This window comes from Otolemur garnettii, unplaced genomic scaffold (genome assembly GCF_000181295.1).
Source record: "Otolemur garnettii isolate 467f Iridium unplaced genomic scaffold, OtoGar3 scaffold00099, whole genome shotgun sequence".
Lineage (NCBI taxonomy): Eukaryota > Metazoa > Chordata > Mammalia > Primates > Galagidae > Otolemur > Otolemur garnettii.
Genome location: NW_003852494.1, coordinates 4,290,487 through 4,312,727, shown reverse-complemented (window position 1 = coordinate 4,312,727; position 22,241 = coordinate 4,290,487). Strand labels below are relative to the sequence as shown.

Genomic DNA, 22,241 nt, shown 5'->3' with positions numbered 1-22,241 from the left:
CAAATTAAAATTGCACTAACAACGCTCTTCAGCAGCAAGGTGAGCGAAAAGCCAAGTGTTGGATAGCGCCCTCTGTTGGTGAGGCTCTGAAAAGGCAGGTACTACACATTTGGGTTGGGGGTGAGTGTAAGTTGGCTCCATCCTCACGGAGTAGAGGGGATTAGGCAGCAGCTATGGACATTCTAAATGCACACTCCCTCAGACCCAGCAGTCCTACTTTCAGAAATGTATCCCAGTTGGATAGCCTTGCCCAACTGCATAATGAAGCACGATAAAGTTAATTCTTTGCCACATTGCAAAGCTGAAAGACTGGAAACAAGCTAAAGGTCCTCAGTAGGGATAGTTAAATAAATCACAGCACAGCCACACAGTGGGATGTGATGGGGCTCTTTTAAAATACTGGGGAAGTTAATCACATATTGACATGCAAAATAGCTTTAGAATAGCTTTAAGCAGAAAAGATGCAAAACATATGGGTAGTTGTTATCATTTCTACATAAAAGGCAGGCAAAGAGGATCTACAGGTATCCCTTGCTTTCTGAACCAAAGTCAGGAACTGAAGAGACCCATGTGTAGCCAGTTACCTTGATCTTGCACAAAAACTCTCTGGACAGATCTGTGAGAAACAAATGGTGGCGGTTACCTGCTGTAGAGCAGAGAGGTGAACAGAACCGGGGGAACATGATGGAAGGGGGCTTTCCAGGTATGCCTTTTTGATGGTAGAACCATGGTAACAGCTAACGTTTGCATAGCCTAGCACCGCTCTGAGAGCTTTTCAGATCCTAATAAAGATCCTGATGTCCAGGTGTGGTACATCCTGGACCACATACATCCAAAGATCCTGATGTACATGCTCATGCCTAAAATTCCAGCACTTTACACAGGGTGAGGTGGGGGGATCATTTCAGGCCAGAAGCGCAGAACCCCATCTCTACACAAAAATTTCAAAATTAGCCAGGCATGGTAGCATGTGCCTATAGTCCCAGCTACCTGGCAGGCTTAGAGGATCACTTGAGCCCAGGAGTTCAAGGTTATAGTGAGTTATGATCACTTCATTGCACTCCAGCCTGGATGACAGAACAAGACTCTGCCTCTTACCAAAAAAAAAAAAAAAAAAAAAAAAGAAAGAAAGAAAGAAAAAGGAAGAAACTTGACATGGTAGAGACAAACGGCCATCCAAATTTTACAAATGAAGAAACTAAAGCACGGAAGTTTAGATGACTTGCCAAAGGTCACACAACAGAGCCATGCATGAATGTGTTACCTGTTCTGATAATGACCTTTTAAAAATTTACTCCTTTGAGGCCATAGGCTACTTTAGTTTTGTCAGGGTAAACTGGGCCCCTGTCCATAAGGTCTAACTGCAGGGCACACAACGTCAAGCTCTCCACATGATCCCACGGCACCCCTTCCCACTCTTCCCTAGGGGTCAATAAGGAGACTCACAGATACTTCTCTTCAAATAAATCTTTTTCAAAAATTCCTCCCAACTCTCTCCTCTCACAATGTTTTTATGCTGCTGACCTGAGAGCGGTGTCCATAATCATGTGACTGATAGTTGGATATTTCCCCTGAAAATGTGTGCTGACAATCTATGCTCCCGCTCAGTGTGGTGTGCACTTAGACACTGTCCTGGATGCTCGGTCTAAACTGCCAGCACATAGAATCGAAATTTTAAAACGTTCATCCTTATACTTTTGTTGGCCCCACACTTTGCAGAACACTACCCTGAAATAATGACTTCTTGCTGACAACAATAGCATCTCCAGGTGACCTCCCAAGAATAACTCAGGTCCCCTGTCTTAGAACGAGCTGAATTCAATTTCACACACATTTCACTAACAAGAAAACAAGGACACAGCCTTCAACAGGGAGTGCTGCTCAGCACAGAGAATGGAGAAGCCTGGAGAACCAGTATTGTTCCACCAGGAGCCTGTGACAGAAAGTCAGCTACCAACCTGGAAACAGTAGTGTCTCCCAGCTGTGAGACCTGCCTGTGGGGCCACAGGGATGATTTTCCTTCTGGAAATGAGCGTGCAATGAAGAATGACAGAAGAAGACAGCAGGGGCTCCCAGGCCTGGGGAATTCAGTGCAGAACCAGGCAGCAGGGGGCAGGGCAGATGGGCTGCTGGGACAGTGTCCCTTCCTGGGGCTTTACTCGTGCCACTAAGTTCACCAATAAAATCCAGTAATGGTGGCCTGGGTAGACCAGTCCACAGGGGGGAAGTGCATACAGCTGCCCCACACCAGATCCCTCATCCTGACAGCAGACAGAACCTCTGGTTGTAGGGGACAGAGACATCTTACACATTGATTTGCAGATGGGGGCACAATAATGACCCAGCCTCCCACCTCTAGAAAACCTGTTTCCTAGAAATGGATCAGGGTGTTGCCCATCCAGCCTTGGTATGTGGCTCAGCTTTGCTGTACTATTTTCAGGAGGGCATGGCCCCCCATACTGATCACCCTGCTATGGTTTAGAGCAGACACTTATTTCTGTGACAAGGGCTGATGTACAATACTGCATCCCTCCTCCCCAGTCACCAAAACACCATTCTGGAGCCTCCTTCTCCAGCAGCCCTGCTCCCTATAGCTGGGGGCAGCTACCTGGGCCCTGGGCCTCACTGTCCTCATCTGCAAATGACAGCAACAGCGGTGCCCCCAAGGAGAGTGCTCAGCATGTGGTGTGAGCCCTTCCCAAGTGCTATACAAAGGTGGTGGCCAAGGTACCTGGGAGACTACCATCACCTACCTGATCTCAGTCACATCCGACTTGTCCAGCTTCTGCAGCTCCAGCTTGGCAGCCTCTAGGATGGGCATGACCTCAGCAAGGGCTGTTTCAGCCTCTGCCTTCTCCACTGCAATGATCTTGTTCTGCTCCTCTATCTCTATGGCCTTCTCTTCTGCGAGCTTCTTCTTTTCCTCCGCTGCAAGAGGAGAGGGAGGTCAGTAAAGCTATGGGGTGCAGGGAGGATGCACTTACAGGTCCTGGATCAAGGCAGAGTATGATCCTCAGGTCAGTCTGTGCCCTGGGCGGGGGTCTGGAGACCTCTGGTCAACATGGCATCCCCAGGCTTTCCTGATGGGACAGAAATCCTCACTGGGTCTGGGGCCTCTGACTCCATGCAGCCACTCTGACTCTGACCTTCCTCAACTGACCCCTGTAATCCCCTCACTCTACTGCATGGCAGGCCACATGGCTCTGACAGTCCCAACCCTCCCTCACCAGTGTCAGCTGAGGACACAATGGCTGCCCTTCCTGCTTCCTGGCTCATCAAGATCCCCTGGTCCACTCGGGCCCAGTTTAAGAGCCTACCCCTCTGTTACGCTCCATCTCATTGTTCTGGTTATTTGCTTCATGGCTCTAATCACACTCTGATTATTGGCCTGTTTATTGTCTGGCTGTCCTCACTGGGATGTAAGCACCTCCCGAAGGCTAGAACCCAGACCTAGAGTAGGGCTGGCTCACATTAGGTGCATTGAGCTGGATATTGCCCCTCCCCCAAATGCGTGTCTACCTGGATCCTCAGAATGTAACCTAATTTGGAAAGAAGGTCTTTGTGGATGTAATTTGTTAAGATGAGGTCATACTGGCTAGGGTGGACCCCAAATCCAATGACTGGCGTCTATCTAAAAAGGCCATATGAAGACACATAGGCAAAAGGTTCATGTGACGATGGAGGCAGAGAGCACGGTGATGCACCTACAAGGACAGCCAGGTACTTCCAGCAACCACTAGAAGCTAGAAGAGACAAGACATGACAGCTCTCCAGACTTGTGGCCACCAGAACTGTGAGAAATACATGTTTGTTGTTTTCAGCCACCCAGTATGTGGTACTTTGTTATGGCAGCTGTAGGACACTGACGCAGAAGGTGATCCATAAACGCGTGCCAGGGGTGCTGAGCTAGCAGGGGGCCAGCTTCATGCTGGAGGCTCCAGCATGAGGCTCCCAGATTCTCAGCATGTACAGGGCTTGCAGCCTGAGATGAAGCCCAAGCCCAGCAGTTTTCAACCTGTGGGTGGCAACCCGCAGTGGTTCTCAACCTGTGGGTCGCAACCCGTTTGGACTGTATTAAAGGTTCGCAGCATTAGGAAGGTTGAGAACCACTGCCCAAACCAAAGGCAGGAGAGCCAACATGCAGATTCCCATTAATACATTTGAGCCTCTAGATCCAGCTGTGCTTGAAGCCAGCCAGCATCCAGATCAATGCATTTCCGTTTTTGCTTATGTCACTTTGAGCTCACTTTCCAACATTTGCAACCGCAATAGTACTGATAGGCACAGGCACCCTGGAAACAAGAGATCCCAGAGGAGCTGCCTTCAAAATTTCAAGAGCAAATTGCCCATAGACAAAGAATGATGGTGATAAGGAAGGGAAAACAACAAAAGATGGGAGAGCAACTAAAGGCGGGGGTGGCAAACAGGTCACCCTCAGTCCAAACTGCAGCCTGGGCATTGGGAGAGGGGCTTCTTTGTCACAAGCTTCTTTAAGGCAGTGGTTGAGTCTCCTTCAGTTCGCTCGCCTCCCTACGGTGATGCCTGATGTGAAGTTGATATCCAGTGGGTATCTGTTGACTGGATGGATGAAGACATGAAATAACAGTATCCTTCAAGACACATTTCAGTCTAGTTTTACATCCAGAGCATGCAAGTTCAGCTGGGGTCTCTGCATACTTACATAAATCCATGTAGTGAACACTGGAGAATACAGCTTTTTAAAAGAATCATAGCAAAGAGAAGCTATGCAAGAATGAGGCATTTGATCAAGGTTCTGGGAGAAGAAACACAGCCAGGAAGACAGAAGGAAGAGAGTACTCTTTGAGCAAAGCAAAGTGAGTCCCATGGCATGAAGAAATAACATTGTAAGCATGAAACAGGTGTCCTGAGGAATGAGCTGGGCCAGATGACACAGAGGGGTTGACAGGGACCTTTCCTGGCCTCACTGAGCATTCAGCATTAAAACAGGCACCAGGGAGTTGCCAGGAATTACAGGGAAAAATCACTACTGGTTAAGTTGCTTTGGTTGCAAGCAACAGAAACTAATGGTCAAGTTAAGACAAATGAGAATCTGTTGTAGGAGACAGGGCAGCTCATAGAAATAGAAGATGCTGAAAGACATAAATGGGGGAGCTCCAGGGATCTGGGCTTAGACACCAGATGCACAGTCTCTTCCCAGGGCTGACATGGGATAAATGAAAACAAATTATCTTGCGCCTCATGTTGGCTGATTCAAAATGTGCAGGCCAGGAGAATCATCTAATTGGCTGCCAGGGTTGGAGTAAGTCCATCCCAATGGCACACAGGGGGACTGGGGAGAGGCAGTTTGCCAAAGCCAAATTGGGGGCACTATCACCAGAGTGGTAGAAAAGGTATCCTGTGCAGATGGCCTGGTGCAGTTACAATGGAAGTAAACCAAGATTACATTTAGAAGCAATATGTATGAACTAGAAGGAGTAGGATGAGAGGCAGGCAGATCAGATGGCTTCTGAAAGAATCTGGGGATTAGCTGCACCAGGCACAAATCATATATAATCATGATGATATAAAGTAATGACAGAAAACAGAAGCCCACAGACTTGAGAGAAGGGTGAGAGGTAAGGCACAAAGGTACACCTAGAGGAGCTATCTGCTGTGAGGTATCTGTGAGAGCCAGACACCTCCACAGTGGGACAGTACTGGTAAGCACAGCTGCTCAGCCAGGAACACCAAGTGCAGCGGCCCAAGAGGGAGCCTTGAAATAGCTTAAAGGAAAACCAAAAAAGCCCCACGCAGAGGATGCTAAGGCTTTGGTCATTTCAATCTCAAGCAGTTAGTTCACTGGCTCAGTGAAGATCAAGAAACTGACTTTTCCACACCCCATCAAATCCTCAGGCTGCCCACTCAGGGTCCTATGGATGGCAGAGTCTCAGGGCTTAGAAAGGCGGACAGGACTGGCTGCATAGGAACTCAGAAAGAAATAGGAATCCAAGTGTCAAGGATGCCAAGTTCAGTGCCAAAAAGTGATTTCTCAAGGACATCCCCAGTGGAACCTTGTCCAACTAAAGAGTGGGCCCACCCCACCACTGCCCCTCAATCACCTATGGCTGTGTTGGTGGCAATCTCCTCCAGCAAGGCCTCACAGGCAGCAGACTTCTCTGCCAGCACAATCTTCTGTTCGGCCAGCTTTTGGTTCAGCTCATCCAGTTGAATGGTGGCCTCCTTCAGCTTGTCCAGGCCCCCCTCCAGACGTTTGCACTGAGCTGAGAAAGAGTGTGCAGGGTTCATTGTCAAGGCCACTCTGAACACATCTGGGCAGGTGAGCACTCTGGTACCCTAAGATTCATCAAATGTGGGCTCATGGAAACAAAGATCACTTTTAAGAGATGTCATGCATCCTTCAATGCCTCCACTGCCACATGGGGACAGCACTGGTCAAAATGAATACATGTCTAAAAACAGCCAGTGCCGGAGCATTTTTTAAAAAGCACTTCCTAACAGAGTATGTTGCACTCAACAGTTATCTCTAATGAGATGAAAATGCAGAGCAACAAAGTGTATGGCCCAACACTGAGAATAAAAATAAGAGCATGCCGGGCGGTCCCTGTGTCTCAGTGGGTAGGGCGCTGGCCCCATATACTGAGGGTGGTGGGTTCAAACCCGGCCATGGCCAAACTGTAACAAAAAATAGCCAGGCATTGTGGTGGGCACCTGTAGTCCCAGCTACTCGGGAGGCTGAGGCAAGAGAATCACCTAAGCCCAGGAGTTTGAGGTTGCTGTGAGCTGTGATGCCATGGCACTCTTCCAAGGGTGATAAAGTGAGACTCTGTCTCTAAAAAAAAAGAGCATGCCCAGGGGTCCCCACATAGAGGAATTACTTCAAAATGTGCTTTGCTTGACCTCAATCATGAACCTGCCTGATCTTGCTAAGAAATATCTGCCTCAAAAATGACAGGTGCTTTAAGGCTTACTCGTAAATAATGATTTCTCTTAACTGTCCCATCCCCAAGTCTTACCTATGTTATACTGAGTTTTTTCATCCAGTAATTTTGCATAGGTATTAATAAAATCAAGGTAGTTCTTGGGAGTTACGTAGTTGCTGCGTCTGAGTTTCTGCAGAAATTGTTTGCTGAATTGCCCTACAGACTCGTGAACCAAAACGACATGTTCTACCAGATCTTCCATGTTTTCTGGTGGGATCAGTAAGTTATCCCCTGAAGAGGAAGGAACAAAAAATATGGAAAGAAAGGAAAACAGCAGTTCCTCAAGAAATTACATAAAGAATTACCAGATGACCCAACAATTCCACTCCTAGGTCTATACCCCAAAGAACTGAAAATAGGAACTCAAGCAGATTCTTACAGCAGCACTTTTCACAGTGGCCAAAAGGTAGAAATGACCTGAGAGTCTATAAACAGATGAGTGAACACAGAAATGTGGTCCATCCACACAATGGAACACCGCACAGCTGTACAGAAAACGAAGCACTGACGCAGGCTACAAGATGATGAGCCTCAAAACTAAGATGCTAAGTGAGAGAAGCCAGACACAAAAGGCCACACCCTGCATGATTCCACTTCTGCGCACTTCTCCAGTAGGCAAATTCATAAAGACAGAAAGCAGAGTAGAGGTGACCAAGGGCTGGGAACAGAGCTTCAGTCTGAGATGAATAAATAGTCTTGGAAATAGATAGTGGTGATGATGGCACAATGTTACAAATATAATTAGTGCCAAATGTACACTTAAAAATGGTTAACATGGAAAATTTTGCTGTATATATTTTGTGACAAGAAAAAATGACTTTGAAAATTTTAATAAAGAAAAGAGAGGGAAGCTATTACTTATTGGTGACTTTTCTAGACCACAGCTGCAACCCAAGCTCCAGCAATTTCTCTGATAACACGGAAAGCCAGTCTTCCTTCCCACTAATAGGAAGATCTGTCTTCCCTAATGGCTAAGACATGGCAGAAGGCGACTGAAATCTCAGAGAGATCAACATACCTAGTCCCACCGCTGGGGGTGGGGTGGGCTTAATCAGCCTTTCATCATTGGACACGAATCAGACAAAAGGTGGGCCTTCCTATTAATCTGTTGAAAGAATTAATGATCCCTTCCAGTGCTGAAACTACATGTCTCCAGTCCCCTGACAGACTGTTGAATATACTTACCACAAAGCTGACTATGTCTCATATTAAAATGAAAGGAAAAATTGATCAAAAGGGCAAATTCACCTTCTGCAGAACTGATCTTGAATTATACCGTCAGCAAACCACAGTCAGAGGGCCAATCTTACAGTGTAATAAAAAACTCTGCCCCACAAATATCAAAACTGTAAGGCACAGCCATCCCAATCTGAAGGAATATATTCTAAGGGAAAAAACTCTAAGCAAATTCCAAGCAGCATTATTTATGGCACTGAAACATGGAATACTGAAAGCAAATCCAACTGCTAACACTGGAAATGGCAAACAGCTGTGAAAACTAGGGCCCATCTCTCTCAGGGTTGGCAAACTGTGAACCAAAGGACAAATCCTCCACCACCTTTCTTTGTAAATAAAGTTTTATTGGAACACTGCCACAGCCATCAATGTACATAATATCTATGAACTCTTTCATGATACAAATGCAAAACTGAGTAGTTCTGACATCGCTGTATTTACCATCTGAACCTTTACAGAAAGCTTGCTGCCCTCTGAGTTATGTAATCAGAACAGAGTCATTCTCTTAGCCTCCTTCCCCCAAATGCTGCATTATGATTAAAGTTATGAATTCTGCTTGTATATAAGGACTAGTTAGTTATTGAACATATATTTTTAAGGTTGAAATGATTTACCAGGTCACCCAGTATCATTTGGTATAAATCTGTTCAAGGTAGGTCCAAAGAGAAAGATTTTCTCTAGGCAATAAATGGATTTGCTTTTTTTTTTTTTTCAGATTTTGGCTGAGGCTGGGTTTGAACCCACCACCTCTGGCATATGGGGCCAGCACTCTACTCCTTGAGCCACAGGCACTGCCGGATTTGCTTTTTTATTCAAAGATTTAAATAAATATCCAAAGTCTTAGGTGTTTGAAACTTTAGAGAGAAATTTGATACTGACTGATAATGTTTACTCAAAGATTCTTGGGGCACTCTTGGGGAACCAGCACACTTTTTTCTTCATTCAAAGAGGCACATAGTAATAGTACAGTCTCTCTTGCAGTTATTCAACTCTGCTATTATAGCATTAATGTAGCCACAGAAAGTATGTTTCTCCCCCCAACCCCATAGTAAGATAGAATTTTTATTAAACAGAAAGGAATACAGAAGAAGTAAAAAGCCACAAAGAAAGTATGTTAATGAGTGAGTCTGTGTACCAATAAAACTTTATTTACCAAAACAAATGATGGGCCAATTTGGCAGCAGGCCATGGTTTGCCAACTCATGCTTTAAATGACACCTAATCAATTTTTATCCTGAATTGTCCATGTAAGTCTCCTGAAATCCCTCGAACTGTAACTCAATATAGACCAAAAATCATAGACCAAAAGTCATTTGTTACCACAGGGGTTTCCAATGAAGGAATCAATGGGGCCAAATTCAAAGTTGGAAAAGTGGTAACAAATCACTTTGGTATATCAAAAATCCAGTCCCCATAGTAGCTGTGACTTACCTAAAAATGACGTAGCCACTGCATGGAGAGCTTGGGGAGGCCAGGGCATGAACCAGTCAATACCAGTGTTATTTACCATACCTTAAAAAGACAGATAAAAAAGATGCTCACTCTGTAGCCCTGAGATGGGCCCAAGAACACCAATTCCATCTTCTGCAGCCCCTGGATTGGTGAATGAGATGGACATATCCAAGTCTAATTCTGCAGTTTTTCAACATTGCCACCATTGACATTTGGGGTTGGGCAATCCTCTGTTGCAGGGGCTGGCTGTGCATATAGGGTGTTTGGCAGCATCCCCAGCCTCTACCCACCAGATGTCAGGAGTATAGTCAACCTCTACCCCACATTGGGATGACCACAAATGTCTCTAGCCATTGCCAAAGGACCCCTGGAGGAAACAAAATCCCCCTCCTATCAAGAACCTCTGGCAGAATTTTCCCAAACAGAAGGGAGCACAGAGCCACGCTCTATGCACTATGGACCTTGCACTTAGGAGCAGGAATAGGAGAATGTCACCTACGCCTAAGCCTGGTGGCAATCACAAAGCTCCCCTCACCACGTAGGGCCTACACGTCAACCCAATGCTTGTTCTACTTCACTGGTGGAATCTCAAGAGGTAGACAAACCCCCAGCACCCATGCCCTGCTAAGCAGGAGAAGCAGGTCTGCAGGCTCAGTTCCAGGGTACCTGGGAAATTTCTGCACCAGGTCCTCAGGGTGTCCCCCACTGGTGACATGCCTAAGACGATGTGCAGGTTGTTTGCACTTTTGTTCACAAAGTACTGCCACACGGACTCCTTGGCCGGCCCCATGCCCTGTTTGGCAGCCTCTTGTCCAATCTGACTGAGGATAGACTCCTTGTCCTCTTCTGCGAAAAGTGCAGGTACAATTCCTAAAAAACAGGGACATGTGGGTTTGTTTGGTTTCTTTTTTCTTTTTTTGGTCTCGAGGTCATTACTTCTCCAGGCACTGACCAAAGGTCATGGAAGAATATTGAGGAGGAGGGCTGCATCCTGGCTCTCAGACCCAAGGTTCACTTGCCCTTGGTAAAGCCCCTTGAGCCTTAAGCTCCTCATCTATAAAGTGGGCATAATAAATGCCATCTGCTTACCTGGAAGGTTACTGTGAGCACCAAAGGTGACCATACGGAACATGTGAAAGTTTCACTCACCTCTAACTCTGAAGCAGGAATTCTCACCTGTGTTGATCTGCCCCTTCCAAGAGATTTTTAGTAATGTCTAGAGACATTTTGGATTGAAACAACTTGGGATGGGGGAAGAATGCTACTGACATCTAGGCAGTAGAGTCCAGAGATGCTGCTGAACCCAGGCTGCTGCCCAGTACAGTGTCAGTCATGCTGCAACTGAGAAGCTCTGACTAGTTAGACTTCTTTTCCCTATATCTATACCGTTTCACATCATATGTTTTTATTAAATTGTCTGATGTTTTCCTGTGTAGGAAAGAGTTAACCTGGCAGGCCCCAGGCTGCTCACCTTTGAAAGGCCTGCTCCTCAGGTGGGCCTGTGCTGGTGTCTAGGAATTAGACTTCAGGAGGGCTCCCTCCACTGCTGAGGGTAGCAGCTCCCCGCGAACTGCTCACCCAACAAGGCATTTCATGCAGACCATCTGCTCTGTCTCTGGCCACCTGGGTTTTAGTATATACCAGGGAGATGTGCCTGCTTATGCATCCCCCAAGATAGACCCAAGGCATGGAGAACTAGCTTCACTGGTAGACAACACTTCACATGTTGTCACAACTTGTCTTTGGGAAATAAAGCATGTCCTGTGTGACTCTATGGGGAAAGCTGGAGTCTGTTTTCCCCAGACTTTAGCCCACACGCCTTTTCCCTTTGTTGATCATGCTCTGCATCCTTTAGCCACAATAATCATGACCATGAAGGCAGTTGTATGCTGCATCCTTCAAATCCTCCTAGTGAATCACAGACCTGGGGATGGTCTTGGGGACCTTCTATGTGAATAGAAATATAATACAGGTAAAGGACTTACAAGGGAATGGCCCCAGGCCTCACACCCACTCCCCCCACCAGCACACCTTTGGTGGTGAGAAGGCTCAGAATGTTTGCCAGAAGAGATAGAAAACTAGTTTGGAGACATCTGAGTAAAATTCAGTAGCTTAGCGGAGATAGGGTATCAGCAGAATTAGAAGACAATTAAAAATTATCCTTGAGCCCAGACAACTCCCTAAGGCAATTTTGTTACCTACTTAGTTCTGCCCTTGATAATTGTTCTATGATTTAGTACTTCCACCCTGGTGACCTTTTTAATAATCAAAAGATCACCATTAAGGGCAGTGCCTGTGGCTCAAAGGAGTACAGTGCCAGCCCCATATACAGGAGGTGGCAGGTTCAAACCCAGCCCCGGCCAAAAACTGCAAAAAAAAAGAAAAGAAAAAAGATCACCTTTATGATTAGAGATTGAATCATCAGACTATTAACTCTTTACTTCTTCATTTTGTAAACACATTCCCTAAAATCTTAATAAAAACCTTCTGAAATTTCAAATCAGGGTGGCACCTATCTACCTTGTTCCAGCCTGATACAGTATCCATCTCTCTGGGTCTCCGCAGATTTTTTCACAGAAACTCTGCATATGAATTTCATGTGCCACCATTTCTCTCTTAGTCCCCAGATCTGGGTGGTCAGATAAGTCCCTGCTTGGGGAATTCTCAGTCCGCCATGTTGCAGCTCCCTGCCACACTGTAACACTTCTACATAGTCCTGAGACTGCTAGGCACAAAGGAGAATTCCCCCTTCTTCTCCTTCTCCCCTTTCAGATTCCTGTGCATTCCTCTTCCACCTGAACTTGATACTGAACTCTCCCCTGGGTGAGTACACCTGTCCCTGTGGTTTTACAAACTACCTGTCAGTGACTCTGAAGTTGGCATCCCCACCCTAAGACCCTATTCTGAGAACCAGTGAATCACTCATTTCACATGCTACAGTCCCCCTGGACCACAGAATATGATCTGATTTGGAAATAGGGGCTTTCAAGTTAAAGGCCAATAGAGGCCGTCAAGTTAAAATGGTGACTTTAAGGTATTCCTTAATCTAAAACACCAGGCGCCCTCACAAAGGGGGTCAATGTGGACACAGGGACAGACCACATGGGGAAAAAGGCACATGAAAATGGGGGCAGAGAGCAGGGTGGTGAGTCACCATCATCCCCCACCTACACTGTGAGGCAGCTCCAAACTGGCCACCCTTCTCCTACTCTCGTCCCATGTGGCATCTGGAGGGATCTTTTAGAAATATAAATCTAGACCACATCACTGCACCAGGAATACAATCTCATCTCCTGTAAATGGCCCTCTCCACTGTGTCCTGATGCTCCCCCCATTCAACCACATACCTGCCCTGTTGGCTCCTCAGCACATGGACCCCTCCCCTCCACCTCTAGTGCTCTGGTGAGCACAACCATCTAGCCAGCTTCTACTCTCATCTGTGGGCCTGAATAACAGCCTCCCGTGGATGTCCACAATACTCTAAACCCTGCAACTTATGAGCAAGTTTCCTTACATTTCTTGCAAAAATGGAACTCTGCAGATGTGGCTAAGTTAAGGGTCCTGAGATGGACAAAGACTTGGCTTATCCAAGGGGGCCCAAGGCAATCACAAGGATCCTCAGAATCTGAGTCCAGATGACAGAGACAGAGACTGGACTATGTGAACCAAGGAGCAAAAGTACGGACCAGCCTCTAGCAGCTGGAAGAGATAAGAAACAAACCCTTCTTGGGATCCTCCAGAAGGAGCCATCCCTGCCAGTGCCTTGATTTTAGCCTATTCAGATCCTTTTCTGACTTTGATCTTCAGATCCTTAAGGAAATAAATTTGCATTGTTTTTAAGCTGCTGCATTCAGGGTGAAGTCTTATGGTGGCCACAGGGAGCCTAACCTACCATCTTTCAGGTGTTGGCTAAAAAGTCTGCTTACAGTGCAGCCTTCCCTGTCTAACTGAGACAGACAGCACCCAAGTCCTCTCATAACACCTATTCTTCTCATTCATAGCCCCTATATTGCAATTGGTAATTGCTGGATCTTTCTTTGTTTCTGTTGTTATTAATCAGCCCACACACACTCATTTTCAAGGAAGGCAGAGGTCATGACTGACTTTTCCCTACCAGATCCATTATCTGAAATAAACAGTGTGGGATAAACCCAAGTGAGTGACATGGCCCCAGCACTCAAAAAGCTGATGACCCAGCCTGGCTCAGACCTGTAAGTCCAGCACTCTAGGAGGCTGTAGTGGGTAGATCAGGAATTCAAGAGTAGCTTGAGCAAGAGTGAGACACCATCTCTACTAAAAATAGAAAAACTAGCCATGTGTTGTGGCAAGCACTTGTGGTCCCAGTTACTTGGGAGGCTGAGGCAAGAGAATCGCTCAAGCCCAAGAGTTTGCAGTTGCCATGAGCTATGACATCACAGCACTCTAGTTCAGGTGACAGAATAAGACTCCGTCTCAAAACCAAAAAAGCTGATGACCCATCAAAACAGACATGACTTAAAACTCAATGATCAAAACACAGCAAATACATACTTTAAAATGTATGCCTTGCATTGTGTTTAAATTTTACATCAAAACTAAAATACTGCAAACAAAAATTGGACTCTGGACAATGACAGGCATTAAGAGGCAAGTGTGCTGATGTTGCCGTTGACTCTGAAAGGCATCAAAAAATGAGATGTGAGAAGAGAGGGAGGGAGAGCTCTTTACATATATGATAAAGCAAGAAAGGAAAATAGGATGGTGGCCTCTAGGTGGTATGAAGGGGTTCACTATCAATTTTCTCAATCTTACTGTTATACTTGCAATTTTTTATAATAAGTGTTACTCAGAAAACTCAATGAACAATACAGCAATACAATAAGAAATACGGCCAGGTACCAAAATGAATGAGCAATAAATGCAACAGGTCTCTAGGAAAAGAAAGAAGTTGCCATCTGCCACTTGGTCAAGCAAAGTCAGCATGGAGTCTTTCCCTTCCACAGCAGAAGGGATTTTGATAGCACAACGTGGTTGTGAACATGGATATGACACTGGTACCACCTCAGTGCTCCCCAGCAGGGAGCCCTAGGACATGCTAGGTATTATCTACCATAATTAATCACCACAAACTGGGTAACTTACAACAATAAAGAAAGACATTTCTTTCTTTTAGAAACATAAAGTTCACAGTTCTGGAGGACTGAGGTCAAGGTACCTGACATCCCTGACAAAGGCTGGAGGGGAGGATTGATCCTTCCTTGACTTCCTTGGCTTGTGGAAATCTCTGGTTGCTTCTTTACACAGCCCATTCTCTGTTGCAAATCTCCCTCTCCCTTCTTTTCTAAGGATCACTGTTACTGGATTTAGGACCTACCTTAGATCCAGGATGCCATTTCAGATCCTTGACTGAATTACATCCACAAAGACCCTTTTTCTTAATAAGGTCCTGTTCCCAGGTTCTAGGGGTTTAGGGCCAGAATGCATCTTTGTGAAGAGCCACCATTCGGTTCTCTACAGCAGCCTCTGTGCCTCTGTTTCCTCAGCTACAAAGTGAGGATGACAATGGTGCTTCCTCATCAGACTGAGCACACGTTATAAGAGCTCAGAAGGGCATGTGGCTGGGGTGGCTGCTCAGTAAGCACCTCTCAAGACAGGAGGGCCCCAGGGCTGTTGTGTAAAATGAGATAATAAGACCTCTGTCATGGGCTGCTGTAAGAAAGGGCAGGGACAACCTTCACAGGGCTACAAGCAGTGCCTGTGGTAAATGCTGAGAAAAGGCCATCCCCGCAGAGCTGATGTAGAGAGGCCGGGCGGTACCTGAGGTCAGCATGTTGTTGATGAGCTCCAGGAAGCCCTCCTCGGCCACGTGGGCATCCGTGAACAGAAAGATCATTGTTTTGTTCTCAATGCCAAGTTTCAGATAAAGGTTTTTCAGATCTTCCCGGAAATTGCTCTCCCCATAGCCTCGGCTCAGCAAGATCTCAAATACCTGTCAATATAGAGCACAAAGTCACCAAGTTACTGACCACAACATGACCAGAGGACGACATCCAAGCCATGGAACACAGTGTCAACAAACCATGGAACAGAGTTTCACCAAACCATGGAACACAGTGTCACTAAGCTATGGAGCACAAAGTCACTAAGCCATGGAACACAGTGTCACCAAACCATGGAACACAGTGTCAACAAACCATGGAACACAGTGTCACTAAGCCATGGAACACAGTGTCACTAAGCCATGGAGCACAGTGTCACTAAGCCATGGAACACAGTGTCACTAAGCCATGGAGCACAATGTCACCATATCACAGAGTACAATGTCATCAAGCCACAGAGCACAAAGTCACCAAGCCATGGAACACAGTGTCACCAAACCATGGAACACAGTGTCTACTAAGCCATGGAGCACAAAGTCACCACCCATGGAGTACTATGTTACCAAGCCACAGAGTACTTAGTTAGCCAAGCCACTATGTTACTTAGTTACCAAGCCACAGAGTACTTAGCCAAGCCACAGAGTACTTAGTTACCAAGCCACATAGCACTTAGTACTATGTTACTAAGCCACAGAGCACAGAGTCACCAAGTTACAGAGCACATCATCAAGTCACAAGAGACTAAGTCACTAAGCCACAGAGTACAAAGTCACCAAGCAACAGAGCACAAAGTCACTAAGTCACAGAACACAGTCACCAAGCCACAGAGCACAAAGACCCCAAGCCACAGAGCACAAAGTCACTAAGCCATGGAGCACAAAGTCACCAAGTAACTGAACAGTCACCAAGCCACGGAGCACAATGTCACCAAGCCACAGAGCACAATGTCACCAAGCCATGGAGCACAGTCACCAAGTCATGGAGTGCAAAGTCACCAAGTAACAGAACACAGTCACCAAGTCACAGAGGACAAAGTCACCAAGCCACGGAGCACAAAGTTACCAAGCCTTGGAGAGCACAAAGTCACCAATGCATGGAGTACAATGTTACCAAGCCACAGAGCACAGAGTCACCAAGCCACAGACCACAACATCATCAAACCACAGAGACCTAGTTGCCAAGCCACAGAGCACAAAGTCACCAAGCCACAGAGCACAAAATCACTAAGTCACAGAACACAGTCACCAAACCACAGAGCACAAAGTTACCAAGTCACACAGCACAAAGTCACCAAATCAAAGAGTACAATGTCACCAAGTCACAGAGTACAACATCACCAAAGAAAAGAACACAATCACCAAGCCACAGAGCACAAAGTCACCAAGTCACAGAACACTGTCACCAAGCCACAGAACACAAAGTCATCAAGCAATGGAGCACAAAGTCATCAAATCACAGAGCATAAAGCCATGAAGCTACACAGCACAAAGTCACTAAGCCACACAGCACAAAGTCACCAAGCCACACAGCACAAAGTCACGAAGCCACGGAACACAAAGTCACCAAGTCACAGAGCACAGTGTCACCAAGCCATGGAGCACAGTGTCACCAAGCCATGGAGCACAATGTCACCAAACCACAAAGCACAAAGTCACCAAGCTATGGAGCATAAAGTCACTAAGCTATGGAGCACAGTGTCACCAAGTCATAGAGAAGAAAATCACCAAGCCACAGAGCACAAAGTCCCCAAGCCACAGAGTACAAAGTCACCAGGCTCCAGAGCACAAAGTCACCAAGTCGCCAAGTACAAAGTCACCAAGTCACACAGCACAATGTCACCAAATCAGAGCACAACGTCACCAAGCAAAAGAACGCGGTCACCAAGCCACAGAGCACAAAGTCACCAAGTCACAGAACACAGTCACCAAGCCACAGAGCACAAAGTCACCAAATCATGGAGCATAACATCACCAAGTCACAGAACAGAGTCTCTAAGCCATAGAGCACAACATCATCAAGTCACAGAACACAGTAACCAAGTCACAGAGCGCAAAGTCACCAAGCCACAGAGCACAAAATCACCAAGCCACAGAACACAAAATCACCAAGCTACAGAGCACAAAGTCACAAAATTACAGAGCACAAAGTCACCAAATCACAGAGCACAGTCACCAAGCCATGGAGCATGCAGTCACCAAGCTACAGAGCACAAAGTTAACAAGTCATGGAGTTCAATGCCACCACGCCACAAAGCACAGTCACCAAGACACAGAGCACAAAGGCACCAAATCATGGAGCACAGTCAGCAAGCCATGGAACACAAAGTCACCAAATCATGGAGTACAATGTCACCAAGCCATGCAGTACAGTCACCAAGCCACAGAGCACAAAGTCACCAAGTCATGGAGCACAGTTGCCAAGCCATGAAGCATAAAGTCACCAAATCATGGAATACAATGTCACCAAACCATGGAGCACAGTCACCAAGCCATGGAGCACAAAGTCATCAAATCATGGAGCACAGTCACGAAGCCATGGAGCACAAAGTCACCAAATTATGGAGCACAAAGTCACCAAATTATGGAGCACAGTCACCAAGCCACAGAGCACAAAGTCATCAAGCCATGGAGCACAAAGTCACCAACCCACGGAGGATAATGTCACCAAGCCACGGAGCAGAGTCACCAAGCCACATAGCACAAAGTCACCAGGCCACAGAGCACAAAGTCACCAAGCCATGGAGCAAAAAGTTACCAAGCCACAGAGCAAAATGGAGCCACAAAGCACCAAGCCACCAAGCTATAAAGCACAAAGTAACCAAGTCACAGAGCACAGTGACCAAGCCACAGAATGGTTACCAAATCACAGAGCACAAAGTCACCAAGCCACAGAGTACATCATTACCAGCTGCATGCAAAAGGCACAAGGTTGTCCAAACGGGCTAGAGAAGGCCTCCTTGTCATGAAAACAAGGACCTCTGAGCTACCAAGAGGGAAGAAGGTAAGACATGGGAGACAGGAAGGAAGTAGCCCAGGGGCCAAATTACAAAGGAAAGGAAGATTATATACACACCCTCTAAAAGGTGCACAGCCACATGCTACAGTTGATGTGAAATTAGAGGAATTGTGAGGAGGTGTGTTAATAAATTCAATGACAAGCCATTTTAAAGTCTGGAACAAGAAAATACTATTCACACATGAAAAAGACATAAATGTAAGTAAGAGTATACCTTTTCTGGTTGAGTATTTAATTTAGCTCAGAAATAGAAGTTAAAAATTTCACTGTGACCAGCAACCCTAATTTTAGAAACATGTCATATTTATAGAAACTGAGAACTCTCTGTTCCCCCTCAACTCTCATTCTATGCACTCACACACACAGTCATACACCAGCCAGTAGACTGGCGTCCAGTTCTGTCCAATGCCTACACTGCCTGTCCTCCTTCCAGCAGCTCCTGGCACTACTCTATGTGAATGCCTGCTCTGATCCCACTACCAAATCCCTTCTGTTTCCCAGGGCCCAGCCACAGCCTAATGTGTACTCATCCTCCTCCCAAGTTCTGTCCCTTGACACCCTCTCTCTGCTGTTTCTCAAGATGCTACATCAAAGGAAAAGGCCTTGGGTTTGCCAGGACAAATCAACAGAAAAAAACCAACTTTGCCAGAGGGGAATGTTTTATCCTACATAGAAAATGTAGAAAACAATTATAAAACAACTATATTTTAATAACTAATAAATTCAATGACATGTTTTATCAGATTTAAAGATAAATCAAGCATATTAGTTTTTCACTCTTTTAAAAATACTTTAGACAAAAGGTCAGTATTTGTGAAATACCATAAGCTGAATTCATTGAATGAACTATGATTGCTGTTCTATATAAAGAGTTCTCATAAACCAATAAGCATATAGGCAGGCAACTCACAAAAGATAAAAAGGCAAATGTCCAGCAAATATATAAAAAGATACTCAAACTTTACTTTTAATTGAAGAAAGTATTCTTTAAACTGCAATATTTTCCATCTCTAATATTGGCAAATATCAGAATGAAAATACCCAGCATTGCTGAGAGCATGCAGAAAACAGACATTGCCAGTAGCACAAATTAGCATAATCCTTTGTTGTGGAGTATGATCGGTTGTTAATTAAGACATTTAAAAAAATAAACCAAGTGGCTCAAGTGGCTAGGGCACCAGCCACATACACCTAAGGTGGCGGGTTCGAATCCCCAGCCCGGGCCCGCCAAACAACAATGATGGCTACAACCAAAAAATAGCCAGGCATTGTGGCAGGTGCCTGTGGTCCCAGCTACTTGGGGGGCTGAGGCAGGGGGTTTGCTTGAGCCCAGGAGTTGGAGGTTGCTGTGAGCTGTGATGCCACGGCACTCTACCAGGGGGATAGCTTGAGGCTCTGTCTCAAAAAATAAATAAATAAATAAACCAAGTATGATAAATAAAAGAGTGGCCCTATACCCACCACTCATATCTAACATTTGCTGAAAAAAAAAACTTTGTCATTTTTTGCTTCAAGCCTATTTTTAACTAAGTTACCAACCAGGTTTAATTTAGTTAAACCTAGAAATTCTTGAAGAATTTGTCTCTCCCCTTCTCCTGCATTCCTAGGTCTTTTTTACTCCCCCTGCAAGGAAGCAAACTCCATGAGTTTAGGCCTAGCCTTTCCAATGAGAAATCTGGTGCCACATATCAAAAGTCTTTAAAAAGCCTATACTCTTTAACCCATCAATTAATTGATCAATTTCTAAAGAGAGTGACCCTATGCAAAAACTGAATAATATTTAAAGATATCTGATGGCAGATGTTTATCACTGCACTGTCTATACAAATAAAACAAGGGAAAAGCTAAATGTCCAACAACAGGGCAGAACAGACTAAGCTTAACGCCGTGTGTGCCAGTTGTACTGATAGAGCAGCTAGCTAATTGCTGACCTGATACAATGAGTGCCCTAAGATCTGGGCCAAGCCTCCATCACACAACACACACCACAATTCACAGGACTTGTTTATATTTGATTTTTGAACTTGATTTGACATATTCTCATATTCTCCCTTCTAAAAACCATGTGATACAGATAGTCCTGACTTACAATAGTTTGACTTATGATTTTTCAACTTTCCAATGGGTTTATTGGGGTATTAAATGCATTTTCATCATTATATATATATATATATATTTTGAGACAGAGTCTCACTATGTCACCCTCGATAGAGTGCAGTAGCGTCACAGCTCACAGCAACCTCAAACTCTTGGGCTTTTTGTCACAGCTCACAGCAACCTCAAACTCTTGGGCTTTTTGTCACAGCTCACAGCAACCTCAAACTCTTGGGGTTTTTTTTGTTTTTTTTTAGACAGAGCTTCAAGCTGTCACCCTGGGTAGAGTGCCGTGGCATCACAGCTCACTGCAACCTCCAACTCCTGGGCTCAAGCGAGTCTCCTGCCTCTGCCTCCCAAGTAGCTAGGACTACAGATACCCGCCACAATGCCTGGCTATTTTTTGGTTGTAGCCGTCATTGTTTGGCGGACCCAGGCTGGATTCGAACCCACCAGCTCAAGTGTATGTGGCTGGCACCTTAGCCGCTTGAGCCACAGGCGCCAAGCCAAACTCTTAGTCTTAAATGATTCTCTTGCCTCAGCCTCCCAAGTAGCTGGGACTACAGGCACCTGTCACAAAGCCCAGCTATTTTTTTGTTGCAGTTATCATTGTTGTTTAGCTGGTCTGGGCCAGGCTTGAACCAGCCAACCTCATTGCATGTGGCTGGTGCCATAACCACTGTTCTATGGGTGTCGAGCCATCAAGCTATATTTTTTATTTATGATGGGTTTATCAGGATGTAGTGCATCATATGTCAACAAGCATCTGTAGTTAGATGCTTTGGATAGTCAGTAAAAACAATACCAAGCCAAAAATAAGAAAGTAAAAAAAAACCTACCTCTATACTCCCTAAAAACATCACAGTATGACCTGCTATGAACTGTTCCCATAGTTACGCAAATACCAATGGCAGAAACGGGCAAAATACATTTTTTCTGGGAAAGAAGGGAGACTTACCTCGCAGCTAGCTGTGAAGGCAGCTAGCCTTGCAAGGGACTGCTTCCCCGAGCCCCCGACACCCACCAGCAGTGCGTGGCCACGGTCCATTCGGATGATGCGGTGCACCCGGGTTAAGTGCTCCAGGGCGTCATCAAAAAGAACCAAGTTCATTTTGGTGTTACTTTCATTATATTCTTCAAGAATTTCCTGAATTTAGAAGAAAAATTGTTTTAAAAGATCACTGGATTTTAAGAGGTGGACTCCCCTCCATTTGTCCAGGAGAGATTAAGAATGGAGGTGAGATTTTTTCCATCTACGGTAGTTGAAATAATTAAATCTTTTGTGTCTACAGGATTCATCTGGCTTTCACAATCAAGATTTTGATCTGCTGGGTTTTGATGGGCCAGCCACAAGCGACAGCAGATTATGCTGAATAATCTCATGAATTTCAATGTAAATGAACATAAGAGAATCAGATGAGTGTCCCCAAACCCAGCTATGCATCAGAACCCAGGGACCCTCTGTTGGCCTGGTCAAGTGAACCACAGGGGGTATACCAGAGGAGTCTGGGATTAACAGATTCCTGACTGTGGGTCATAGGTATGCACCCCTGGATGTGGGAACCAGTAGGTCTGACACAAGCCTACATCTGACCCCTGAGGAAGAACCACAGGCATCACACTC

At 45.5% G+C, this 22,241-nt stretch overlaps 1 protein-coding gene across 1 annotated transcript in view; it reads right to left on the bottom strand.

The window, feature by feature from the left end:
* Positions 1–22,241, bottom strand: part of DNAH10 (dynein axonemal heavy chain 10) — a 161,990-nt gene that overhangs the window by 28,528 nt on the left and 111,221 nt on the right. The window contains exons 50-56 of the mRNA XM_003796031.3: positions 21,576–21,764; positions 15,447–15,618; positions 10,317–10,520; positions 9,630–9,710; positions 6,996–7,193; positions 6,081–6,242; positions 2,754–2,928 (exon numbers count right to left, since the gene is read on the bottom strand). Of these exons, the coding sequence (XP_003796079.1) occupies positions 2,754–2,928; positions 6,081–6,242; positions 6,996–7,193; positions 9,630–9,710; positions 10,317–10,520; positions 15,447–15,618; positions 21,576–21,764 (1,181 nt within the window). The remainder of the gene's footprint in view (positions 1–2,753; positions 2,929–6,080; positions 6,243–6,995; positions 7,194–9,629; positions 9,711–10,316; positions 10,521–15,446; positions 15,619–21,575; positions 21,765–22,241) is intronic.